Consider the following 13,231-nt stretch of genomic DNA (forward strand, 5'->3'; position numbering starts at 1 on the left):
CAGGATGTAAAGTGTAGAGGCCACAAGCAGAAGGCAAACAGGTCACGGCGGGGAGGCATTTTGAGGGCAAATACAAAATAAGACGCTGGGGGGATTTTTTCTGGCCATAAATTTAATATTTTTTTTTTTTGTCAATATAGCCATGGATAGTGGTATTTGGCAATTTGGGGTACATATCCTTTATTTGTTAACTTTTATACTTTTAACTTTTATTGGAGGGTGGTATTAGGGAAAAAGCAGTTCTGCCATGTTTTTTTTTTGCACTTTAAAGGGAACCTGTCACCTCCAAGAAACCTCCCATGCCGGCAGCAGTACCTTAGAGTAGCCGGCAGTGTGTTTGTAACCATCATTTTCTTCCTGCAGGCAGATGAAGCAGAAGCTGCAAAAACGCTCTTTAATCCCCTGCCGGCGCGCTTCTCTAGTCGGGCTGGAAGTCACGGGGGCAGCGGCCTCCTCGCTTCAAGTCACGGTAACCACGCCCCCTTCCCTGTGACTGACAGCGCTTATGCACGACAGTTCGGCTGTCAGTCACAGCGAAGGTGACATGGTTACCGTGACTTGAAGCAAGGAGGCCGCTGCCCCCGTGACTTCCAGCCCGACTAGAAAAGCGCGCCGGCAGGGGATTAAAGAGCGTTTTTGCAGCTTCTGCTTCATGTGTCTGCAGGAAGAAAATGATGGTTACAAACACACTGCCGGCTACTCTCAGGTACTGCTGCCGGCTTGGGAGGTTTTTTAGAGGCGACAGGTTCCCTTTAAATTCACCATGCGGCACAAGGATGTTACTTTTATTCTATGGGCCAGTGTGATTACTGCGATACCAAACATGTATAGCGTTATTTGGCAATTTATCAGCACCACACCATTGCATTTGTGGGGGAATGAATGGTGACAGTCGGAGCGACCTCTTCCTGTATCTGCCTTGATTTCATGGTCACTATTGACCACAGTATCTAGGGGGTTAAGTGTTCAGGATGGGAGTTATCTCCAATCCCAGTCATTATAGCGGAAACCTGGCTTCAGTCATTATGGGTTCCCGTGGTGATACGGAGCACTGTATCTGCGCAGCTTGCATGGGGTCTCTTCAGTCCCTGCTGCCCACGCGCAAAGTGATTCTGGCACAGGCGGCAGGGACTAGGGATGAGCGAACTTGTGTTTTCAAGTTTGGTGTACAAGGTTCGGGTTATCTAAGAAGACCATAAGTTGTGGTCCGTGCTAGCGGAATCCATAATGGAATTCTTAGATAACCCGAACCTTAGACGACAAACTTGAAACACAAGTTCGCTCGTCCCTAGCAGGGACTGAAAATCCTTCAATGTTGTCTACCATAAATTTTCATACATCCCATGACCAATTTTGGGTAATTGGGTATTGGCTAGCAGTACGACAAAAATTATCGTGGGAAACAGTTTTCTGGGGTGGGTTATTATTTTGTTTTTAACTTTTTTATTTTTAAGGCTTGTTCCTCAAAGGCCAAAAAGAAGTCTATTGGGAGACTATTATTATTAGATTTATTTATATTTTTTATTATACAGTACAGCTTAGTAATGGACCAGGACTGTAATGTTAGTGACCAGTCATATGAACTCTGGCATGAATACAGGCAGCAGTGATGCTGCTGCCTCTGTTCTGTTGGTTGGTGCAGAAGTTTTATAAACCACCTTTTCTACCCTCCAGGGTCCCTTGCTGTCTTTCACACTGTGGGAAATCTGACATTTGGCTTCCCAGGCAGCCAGCTATAGCCCTCACCATAAAGATGCTACAACTAAGACATATAAGACATATAAGCAATATGATCACAGAAACTAATCCAAAACACACAAATCTTCAATAAAGCTTTCAGTATAGTGTAACACTTAGGGTCCATTCACACGTCCGTAAGTGTTTTGCGGATCCGCAATTTGCGGACCGCACATCACAGACACTATAATAGAAAATGCCTTTTTTGGTCCGCAATTGCGGACAAGAATAGGACATGTTCTATTTTTTGTCAGGAACGAAATTGCGGATCCTGAAAAAACGGATCCCGAAAGAACGGATGCGGATCCAGGAAATGTGGATTTGCATCTGTTCCAGCCCCATTGAAAGTGAATGGGTCTGCAAATTGCGGAACGAATGCGGACCCAAATTACGGACGTAATAGACCCTTACTGTGTTTTCTGGAGGTAATATTTCAAACGTCAAAAATAAGGCTCTGTTCACATCTGAATAGATCTCATTCAATCTTAACAGAAGCAAAACACTACAATGACGGATCCACACCGCGCCCCCGGGACCCCACAGATTTGAGAATGGTCAGTTGTTATCAAGACCTCTGTCCTGTCACAGATGTGGACAGAGAGAAGCCGCTCCCCATGGAGCGCATTTCCATTTTAATACAATCGACGTTGGCGCTCCTGTGACCTGTCTTTTTGCCTTTAAAACTGATGACACAGATGTGAACAGAGCTTAAAAAAGAAAGCACCCGTATAATACAAGTCAAAAAGATGGAAAAAATAAATATAAATAAATATAGAAAAAATAAAATGGAAAAAGATAATACCTTGGTGGAATATTCCTTGGGACAGCCCATGTTAATATCAATAGCAGCAACATCATTTTCTCTAAACAGAAAAAATAAATAAGGCACAATAGTAACAATGATACTTATTAATAATGGTCTGTAAGGGTAGGTTCTCATGGAGGTTTTTGGAGATGGTTTTGAGGCAGGTTTTTCACCCATGTGGATCCAGCAGGAAGGAGAAGCCGAAGTTCTTTTATATTTCTGATTCCTTTCAAATCCACTTTTGGCTTTGGCTGAAAAAACTGCAGGAAAATATGCCTTTAAAGAGGACCTCTCACCGCTCATGACATGCCTGTTTTAATAGCTTCATGCATTCCCCATGTAATAACGATTCTGGAGCCTCTATTTTTATTACTGTATGTTGTGCCGTTCCTTTACTATTTCTACCAGAAGTTATGAATGAATTGCGGTTAGCCTTCAGTAAGGGTACAGAGGGGAGGTAACCAGTTGGGGGGTGTACCTGCACAGTCTGACAATGGCAGCACTGATTGGATAGAGTCAGACTGTGCAGGGACACACCCCCAACTGGTTACCTCCCCTCTGTACCCTTACTGAAGGATAAAAGCAATTCAATTATAACTTCTCTAGTAGAAATAATAAAGGAACGGCACAACATAGAGCCATAAGAATGGAGGCTCCAGAATTGTTACTACACAGGGGAAGGCATGGAGCTATTAAAACAGACATGTCAGGAACGGTGACGGGTCCTCTTTAAAACCTCCTCCAAAAAGCTCAGTGTGAACCTACCCCAAACGTCTACACTTCACAAAGTTATTTTATAGCACAAGACAATACGATAGTTACAGGTCCTACTTTATTAGACACTCTTTCTATGCCTCTAGCCTGTGATCAGGCTGAGAGGCACCTTATTAGCAGAAGTTAGTACAGTTCAGGTGACATTCAGCGGGTGCAATTCTGACGATTACGTTTTAAAAAGATACAATTTCTAAAAAGGGTGACAAATTTCCTTTAAAGTGGTTGTTCCTCACCTGAGAGTTTTTCAGCTGACCCCGCACTCTTTGCCAAACCCGAGGATCAAAGCATGCTTGGGTTCCCCCACTATCAACATCCAGTTTGATTTTGCAACAACTGGCTGCAGCAGTGACACCTCCGCCCCCCCCCCCCCCCCCCAGCATCATGTGCCCAATTGAGGTGCCACAAGAGGGGCAGGTCACTGCAGAGGCCAGTCATTGGCTGCAAAGGCGTCAAGACGGATGTTGACGACAGGGGACCTGAGGGCTGCAGGGGATAGCGAAGGAGCTGGGACCCAGTGTCAAGTAGCAGGCAAGTGTGCTCCCTCCACTGAAAGTCCGGCTACAAGGGGGAAAACCCCCAGAAGATGAACAAACCCTTTAAGCAAGTAGTGTAGTGGAGGCACAGATTACACAAAGAGGACAATTTGGTGGGAAAATCACAATATTTTTATCTCAAATTATAGCATCTTTCTATAAATATAAAATTTAAGTCTCAGATTCTTGTAATTAGCAGAAGTCCTAATTTTGGAAAAATTTGCTACTAGTTACTTAACGGGAACCTGTCACCGGGATTCTGTGTATAGAGCTGAGGACATGGGTTGCTAGATGGCCGCTAGCACATCCACAATACCCAGTCCCCATAGCTCTGTGTGCTTTTATTGTGTAAAAAAAACCTGATTTGATACATATGGAAATTAACCTGAGAAGAGTCCTGTCCCTGACTCATCTCAGATACAGGACTCTTCTCAGGGTAATTCGCATATGTATCAAATCAGGTTTTTTTTACACAATAAAAGCACACAGAGCTATGGGGACTGGGTATTGCGAATGTGCTAGCGGCCATCTAGCAACCCATGTCCTCAGCTCTATACACAAAATCCCGTTGACCGGTTCCCGTTAAGGCAAGCTAATACATCAGAAAAGGCAGCTGGGAGTTACAACAAAAAAAGGGAGGGCAGCAGACGGTATGACACAGACTCTTCTGGGGAAAGCAAGAAATATTTGGGCAAATGCCACAAATTCAAAGAAATGTCTCCGCGAGGCTCTGATCCGATGCCATAAAAACCGCACTATTTGTTACTCGGCCAAGAAACTATGTTCGCACTCCATCTTATGTAAATACTCAAAGGACACCCTAAAGATATAGTCATTTCAGTATTTGACGTAGGAGGACAGGGCATAGCCATCTAGAAGGATCCAAGCTACCCTCGACATTTCATACAGGACGTCTTGGGAACTTTTACCTACTGAGCAGTCATTGTGACGGCTGGGATGAAGACAAAAAAATCCATTTGTTTCTGCTCACTGCTCCAGTATTGTATGGGTCTGTAAACCAGGAGAAAACAGCACTGGGTCTGAATAGAAAAATGACTGGACCAACAATCTTAGGAAATATATTATTATTATTAATCTGTTTTTATGTTTGTATGTTTTGGGGTAGTAATAAGCCTCCTCCTAGCTTACCCATGGACAGCCCGGTATGTCACCGGATCTGCAGAAAAAGCCCTTGCGCAATACAGCGCAGTGCAAGGAAGAGCATCTGAGCATGAAATGCTCCGATGCTCATGTCAAAGGGGCTGAGTACGGGAGAAGAAGGGGATATGTTCGGGTTTAGCTCTGAACCTGGACAACCCCTTTAACGGTTCTGCCAGAGCTGGACTCGGGCAGAAGTGGAAGGGGGGCTGCTTTAGCTGCTGATATCTCCTGATTCAGTGCTCCAGACTAAAAGAAATATGAAGGAGCCATTGGCTCCTAACCTGAAAAATTTAGGAGCCAAATGAAATTTTTAGTCGCCAAATTTAAAATATATATAATATAGCTGGGATGCTTAGGAGCATATAAGCCATCTAAGGCCTCATGCACACGAACGTGTATATTCTTTCCATGTCCATTCCGTTTTATTTTTTTTTGCGGACCATTCATTTCAATGGGTCAGCAAAATAAACGGAAGTTACTCCGTGTGCATTCTGTTTCTGTATGTCCGTACTTCTGTTCCGCAAAAAAATAGAACATGTCCTATTATTGTCCGCATTACGGACAAGGATAGGACTGTTCTATTAGGGGCCAGCTGTTTCCGCAAAATACAGAATGCACATGGACGTCATCCGTATTTTATGCAGAACCATTTTTTGCAGACAGCAAAATGCATACGGTCGTGTGCAAGAGGCCTAAGTCTGAGGGACACAATAAGCCCTTTAAGCAGTGCATGTTGATGAAGTCAGCTGGCACATGCCCAATGAGGCAGGTCTGTGAACAGTGCCGTACCATGAGCTTTTAATTTACCTTTTTACTAGGCCATCGGCACCTGCAATGACTGAAAATAATCTAACACCGCAATCTAACTCCTGTTATAGGTGCCAGGAAAAAAAAAAAAAGGTGTCAAGGCTGTCAATCATTAGTGCATGGACACACTAGAAATCAGACAGCAACTGTACATATGTCATTTAGTGCTGATTTGGAAAAATATTAAAGGAGTTGACAAGGGAGGCAAAATTTTTAGTACAGTGCTCAGGGTGGTTTAAAAAGAATCAATACTCACCACTACGGATCCCCTGCCACTCCTATTTCAATGCTTAAAGGGTCTCTGCACACAGGAAATGCCAGCTCAGTCAATCACTGGCCGGGAAAAGTATAGCGCCATGGCTAGCGATTGGCTGAGCGGGCTTCTCCTGGCATTTTTCTGCTTGTGGAGACTGGACCATTAAAGTAGAGACCAGTGGAAACCCAGTTGGAACGGGAACATCAGGGATTGAGGGATGGTGAGTTTTGATTCTTTAATATAAAACCACTCCAAACACTTTACTAAAATTTTGCACTGCACTGGACAATCCCTTTAAACATTTTGTACTCAGTACTTAAATGGACAGCAATAGGTTAGATAATAAAAAAATAAAAAAACTCTCACTAGTTGAATCCCACATCACTCCTGCACTGATCCTTCCTTATTTTCTGGTGCTGTACATTCACATGATGCGAGTCTATGGTCACCTGCTGCACATGCTGGCATCACCAATGAGGCCAGTAATTGTCTGCAAGGCTCCTTGAAGTGTATAAGATTAGGGAAGCCATTAAACGATGCTTATTTTATTCACTATCTACATCCACCTCCTGCTCCCTTGGCTGTTCTCCTTTCTCATGCCAATGGTTTGTAAATGGAGGGATTCCCAGCACTGGTTGTGCGATTTCTTGGCTCTGTCCTGCTTCCTCTCCATCATTCTGCGAGGTATCTTCCCCATTATATCTCCAGTAAGAGTGTCTGGAGCTGGATAACCCATCACCACGTGACCTACGACTATAAGGTCTCTCAGCCCGAGAGCGACCATTGAACCTGTAGCCCTGTTCTTTGCCCTTAGAAAGATCCATTGATTCAGGTGGATTTACTTTGCTGGATGGGTGAGGGGAGCCCATCCAGGGGAGAATGTTTGGAGAAGCTCCTTAAGGGATCTCAGAGGGAATGTTAGGAGTCTGCACTTTTTCAGTGGAGACGCCTCTGGTTCTGTTTCTGAGGCAGAAGGGTCCATTGATGGGATAATGTGTCTGTTCTTGGGGGATCAGGTGGTGTGTCTGGAGGAAGGTCAGTATGGACTGGTCCCTGAAAAGGGGGGCCTTTGGGGATGGCGAAGGATTCAAAGGCACTTGAGGTGTTGGAAAACAAGGAACCAGGCAGCGAGGGGATAAGCGGCAAAGTTTGAGACTTGTTAGTCACATCAGTTCGTTGTGAGGGAAAACTGGAGTCCAAGGTCTGCTGGGAGCTTGACGGGATTTGCGATGTAGGAGTGCTGAATTCACACGTCTGTGAGATCCCGGCCCGGAGTCCTGCTGAGTGCAGGAGCGCACGGCGTCATTGGTTGCTATAACGCCGTGCGCTTCCTGCTGCCGCAGCAGTACAGCAATACACTGGTATAGATCATACCAGTGCATTACTGTACTGCGGCGGCAGCAGGAAGACCACGGCGTCATAGCAACCAATGTCGCCGTGCTCTCCTGCACTCAGCAGGACTCCGGGCCGGGATCTCACAGACGTGTGAATTCAGAAGCACAAGATGCGGGAACCCAAGCCACGCCCACCCTCTATGCCGAGTAGTGTGAGGGGCGGATCTTCACCCAGCAGACGGCTGCAGCGCGTGTCTGCTGGGTGAAAGCCTTTTTTTCTTAGAGGCAGAGCAGCGGAGGGTTTAGGCGCAAATGGCGACAAAACTACAAAGTCTTGTCGCCATTTTGCAATTCCAAGTCACATTGGGGACCATTTTGGTCGCCATCTGGAGCCCTGTGATTGGTAGCAGCTAGAAGCATGGGCCTGGTCTTGTTTGACAGCTGGCATTTTAGGCTTTTATACAAGACCCAAATGACAGCATAGTCAAGGACAGCTTAGCCCAAGATAAGCAGGAGATATCACTGTTAGAAATAGAGTCGGAAATAATGGAGGGTAAATCTTGCTTTTATTTTCACTTTCAGCTGCATTCACTGCATCCCGATTTCTAAGGCCTCTTTCACACGACAGTTTTTTTTCCCGTTTTTTGCGTTCCGTATACGGAACCATTCATTTCAACGGTTCCGCAAAAAAACAAAAAAAAACGGAATGTACTCCGTATGCATTCCGTTTCTGTATTTCCGTTCCGTTGAAAGATAGAACATGTCCTATTATTGCCCGCAAATCACATTCTGTGGCTCCATTCAAGTCAATGGGTCCACAAAAAAAACGGAACACATACGGAAATGCATCCGTATGTCTTCTGTATCCGTTCAGTTTATGCGGAACCATCTATTGAAAATGTAATGCCCAGCCCAATTTTTCTTCTATGTAATTAGTGTATATGCCATACAGAAAAACGGAACAGAAACGGAAACACAATGGAAAAAACCCAAAAACGGAACAACGGATCCGTGAAAAACGGACCGCAAAACACTGAAAAAGCCATACGGTCGTGTGAAAGAGGCCTAACAGTGATATCTTCCCATGTACTGAAGATAATGCTGTCTTCAACCAAACCAGAGATATTTTTTTCCCATAGGAATGTATAAGTGCCGGATCCACTACGGATATCAAAATACCGGAATGCCGGATCCGTCCTTCCGGTCTGCGCAGCACATTTAAAAATGTGAAAATAAATAAATAGATCGAAACGGATCAAACGGACAGACGGATCCGTTCTTGCAATGCATTTTTAAAGACGGATCAGGATCCTGATCAGTCTGACAAATGACATCAGTTGGCATACGTTTTGCCAGATCCGGCAGGCAGTTTCGGCGACTGAACTGCCTGCCGGATTCCTCTGCTGCAAGTGTGAAAATAGCCTAAACCGAAACGACAGTAACACTTGAACTAATTTCTCTTTACTGTTCTCAAAATGAAACACACACAAAAATAAATAAAAAGACAATAACTTACATAAGTTTGGCAACTGCCAGTGCTCTTTCTGGATCAGCAGTCCCCTAGAGGGAAACATAAATCACAAGTAAAGCACAAATACAGGTTTTCCAAGAGGTAATTCAAGGCTTTTATCCATCCTCTAAACATACAGCTAATTCAATTAGGGACACAAATAAAATGCACCTACACTTTCAGGTGACTTGTCAGACAGGTTGCCATATGTACATACAGGATTTTGATGTGAAAAGCCAAAGATGTCTGGGCAGAAAACCCTTCAGTGCAGTGGAGGCTAGGCGAGGTCTACATGTCAGGTCTACATGTCAGGTCTACATGTCTACATGTCAGGTCTACATGACCATCTGGCTGTGACGGATCAGAACTGTATTTGCTTACACAGTCCGCCCCCATTTGCAATGTGTTTTTTAACTTGTGGTAGGAGATCCCAGAAAGCAGCAAAGAAAATGGTGTATAATTTATGCCATGTATAATATATAGCATCATATATTGAGGCTATAATAATTCATATGTACACAATCTCAAGAGCGATCTGCCGCGGTCACTGAACAGCCTCATACCATCTGAAACACAAGACGATCTTTCTCTCTTTCACAAGTCTGAAAAATGACTCTCTCCGTGGGAGCAACGTAGTCCACTGTCTGGAGAACTTCTGCAGGGAAAATAAAAAAGTACAAACAGTAGATATATATAGGAAATAGCTGAAAAATGACAACCCTACATAGTGTTTTGTCAGTGTCTTTCTAATCTTAGATTGTCTTTACACATTGCGATTGTATCACAGATGTCGCCGCAATTTTATCAAACTCGTGACAAACACGTAGCAGGAACATCAGAGGTGGATTGCTAATTAGCAGTGAGATCGGTACCTTGTGCCCATCGCTGCCTCACTCTGTATATTAGGAACATTATTCAACTGCTACTCTCATTGTTGCCTTTACTACCACTCCCCTCCGCTCCCTGCTCTGTGGGCAGCTGCATGGCTGCTTCCGATTGCTAATCAGCTTCTGCTATAAGGGTCTGACAACACTGGTTGTGCAACATCTGCCATGGCCAGGATAGCAGAGAAGCGCTGATCCCATAAAAATGAGTGAGTCGCAAAAAATCCATCAGTGCCTTGTCACTGTGGACAGGAAATACCGTATTTTTCGCCCCATAAGACGCACTTTCCCCCCCCCCCAGCATTCGCTTATGGGGCGAATGTTGGCAATTTACATCGCAGACTGTGATGTATTAGTGAGGAGGGTCTGTAGTAGGCGGGGAGAGCGGCGGGCCGTGCAGGCACTGTACTCTGGCCCCGCCGCTCAGTATGTACTGTATACGTAGTGTTAATCATCATATCTAAACTGCGCTCCTCATGTGTACCGTACTTACCGGTACACGTCACACTCCTGTAGTAAGCACTAGCAGGCAGGCCGGGCGGCCGTAACTCACTGAGGTCACGTGCCTGCTTCATTCATAAAGTAGGTGTAGCAGGCACGTGTCTGTGGATGGGATAATGATGGAGGGGGGGGGGGGTCTGTGGATGGCATTATGATGGGGGGGGATTTGTGGATGGGACTGTTATGGGGGGGGATCTGTGGATGACACATATAGCAGTGTCATCCACAGATCCACTACCCCATAACAGTGCCATCCACAGATCCCCCCCCCCCCCATCATAATGCCATCCACAGATCCCCCCCACCATCATAATGCCATCCACAGACCCCCCACCATCATAATGCCATCCACAGATCCCCCCCCCCACCATCATAATGCCATTCACAGATCCCCCCCACCATCATAATGCCATCCACAGATCCCCCCCACCATCATAATGCCATCCACAGACCCCCCACCATCATAATGCCATCCACAGATCCCCCCCCCACCATCATAATGCCATTCACAGATCCCCCCCCCACCATCATAATGCCATTCACAGATCCCCCCCACCATCATAATGCCATCCACAGATCCCCCACATAACAGTGCCATCCACAGATCCCCCCCACATAACAGCGCCATCCACAGATCCCCCACATAACAGCGCCATCCACAGATCCCCCACATAACAGCGCCATCCACAGATCCCCCACATAACAGTGCCAGCCACAGATCCCCCACATAACAGTGCCAGCCACAGATCCCCCACATAACAGTGCCAGCCACAGATCCCCCACCCCATAACAGTGCATCATCCACAGATCCCCCATAATAGTGTCATGCACAGACCGCCATGAGTTCAAACCCACCAAAAGCACACCTTTTGGTTAAAAAATTTTTTTTCTTATTTTCCTCAAAAACTTAGGTGCGTCTTATGGGCCGATGCGTATTATAGGACGAAAAATATGGTAAGTTGTTTGGGCACTCTGTCTGTAAAAGGTTAGCCATCACTGGCCTAGGAGCAGCTCAGTCCCACTGAAATGAATGGGGCTGAGCTGCGATGCCAAGCACAATAACAAGCTATACAATGTAGCACCCAGCGCTTGGTGAGCTGTGAGAAAGCAGCTGCACTCACTGGAGCATCACAGTCTCCTCAAACAGCTGATCGGTGCAGGTCCTGGGTGTCAGCCCCCCACCGATCAGATACTAATCACCTATCCTCAGTATAAGTCAGTAAGCCCCATTAAATTTAAAGTCACCTTACCATTAACAACTCGCTTACACTGCAACATCTTTATATCCACCAGTTCCTAAAAGAAACCAGATTAAAGTCCATTACACAGGGATATGCGCACACATCATGTGTAACATGTAACTATGAAGCCGTTTCAAGACAAATACTTTAGCGTAGATGAAAATGTTCACTCAAATTTACCAAAGTGTGAAGTTCCATGTCCTTTCTGTAATTCCATAATGGAAGTAAAAAGAAGATAAAGGCGATGTCACTGAACAAAAAACACCTAACAGTCTGAATTAGGGATCGACCGATTATCCGAAGTACAGATATTATCGGCCGATATTAGGGATCTTGCACATTATCGGTATCGGCATCCAACCTTGACGATAATGCGTATAAAGCGAATACTAGTGAGCGCTTATGGAAGCGCTCACTAATATGCATCGGGTGCCAGGAAGAAGCGCAGCAAGCACTTCCGATACTCACCCGCCCTGGTCTTCTTTGATGGGGCCCGCGCTGCACTGCCCTGACCCCGTACAGTGGGTGCCACGAAAATTGGGGCATGCACTCGGACCGCATCCATATTTTGCAAGCTCTAGACCGGATACGGTCGTGCGAATGAGGCCTTAGGGTAGGTTCACACTTGGACCCTCAACAATGAAATCCTTTGCTACGTCACTACAGTATATTGAAAGTTTTTTTTTTTATTGTACAGGTATAGACATTAGGTTGAGACCCCACAGTGCAGCTAGCAGCATGGGGAAAAACCCATGCCCACCTGTGGAAGCCAGGGTTAAATTCTGAGGTCAAATTGTGTAGCCATTGGTCAAAATAGCACCAGTGAAAAATACAGCTACAACTCTCTCAAACAGCGTCAACAACAGAAAAAAAGACAGAATATGACGACTCAAAAACACAACCATATTTTTCCCCAGAAGTAGGGGGGGGAAGCAGTGCACCTTATAAAGTGCATACTAGTGTGCGCTTCCAGTATGAGGTAGGAGTGTGGAGTGAAGGGCCGCCAGTACTCCCTGGGGCCGAGCTGCACACAGCGTTAGAACGTGCGGTGCTGGAGAAGACCAAGGTGCGCGATTGTAGGGAAGACCCCCGGACCTGCAGAGTAGTGGCGGAGCAGGAGAGGTAAGCAAATTTTTTTTTTTTAAGGTCTGATCTGACGTCTTATACATGAGGACCCGATATGGGGGTCTGATCCGAGGACCCGATATGGGGGTCTGATCCGAGGACCCGATATGGGGGTCTGATCCGAGGACCCGATATGGGGGTCTGATGAAAAATATGATTTTTTTCTTATTTTCCTGGGGTGCATCTAATAAAGTGAAAAATACAGTATTGCCTAAGTGCATTTTTTGTGTAAAAGTAGTAAAATATAAAAAAAAAATTCTAGAAATGTGTTACTGCTGTAATCTTATGGACCCACTGAATAAAGGAACCATAATGTTCATTCTGCACAAAATGTAAAATCTAATAAAATAAATGGTGGAAATGCTGTGGTTTCCATTCTCCCCACAAAAAGTCAATAGGTTCTAAGTACCCCAAAATGAAGCCACTGAAAAATACCACTCGTCCTGCAAAAACAAACTTCCATACAGCTCCGCTGACAGAAAAATAGCAGAAGTTCTGAATTTTGGAATGTGGAAATGGGCCGCACATGGTGACTGTCTGTACACAATGTGCCGCGTTGATGC

General features: G+C 45.3%; 1 protein-coding gene across 2 annotated transcripts in view; it reads right to left on the bottom strand.

Moving 5' to 3' along the window:
* The window catches only part of DUS2 (dihydrouridine synthase 2), a 75,404-nt gene that overhangs the window by 49,686 nt on the left and 12,487 nt on the right, over window positions 1-13,231 (bottom strand). For both annotated transcript variants that reach the window (XM_040408988.1, XM_040408987.1), the window contains exons 3-6: window positions 11,553-11,598; window positions 9,481-9,572; window positions 8,924-8,967; window positions 2,540-2,600 (exon numbers count right to left, since the gene is read on the bottom strand). In XM_040408988.1, coding sequence (XP_040264922.1) covers window positions 2,540-2,600; window positions 8,924-8,967; window positions 9,481-9,572; window positions 11,553-11,598 — 243 coding nt within the window. The remainder of the gene's footprint in view (window positions 1-2,539; window positions 2,601-8,923; window positions 8,968-9,480; window positions 9,573-11,552; window positions 11,599-13,231) is intronic.

Source organism: Bufo bufo, chromosome 10 (genome assembly GCF_905171765.1).
Source record: "Bufo bufo chromosome 10, aBufBuf1.1, whole genome shotgun sequence".
NCBI lineage: Eukaryota > Metazoa > Chordata > Amphibia > Anura > Bufonidae > Bufo > Bufo bufo.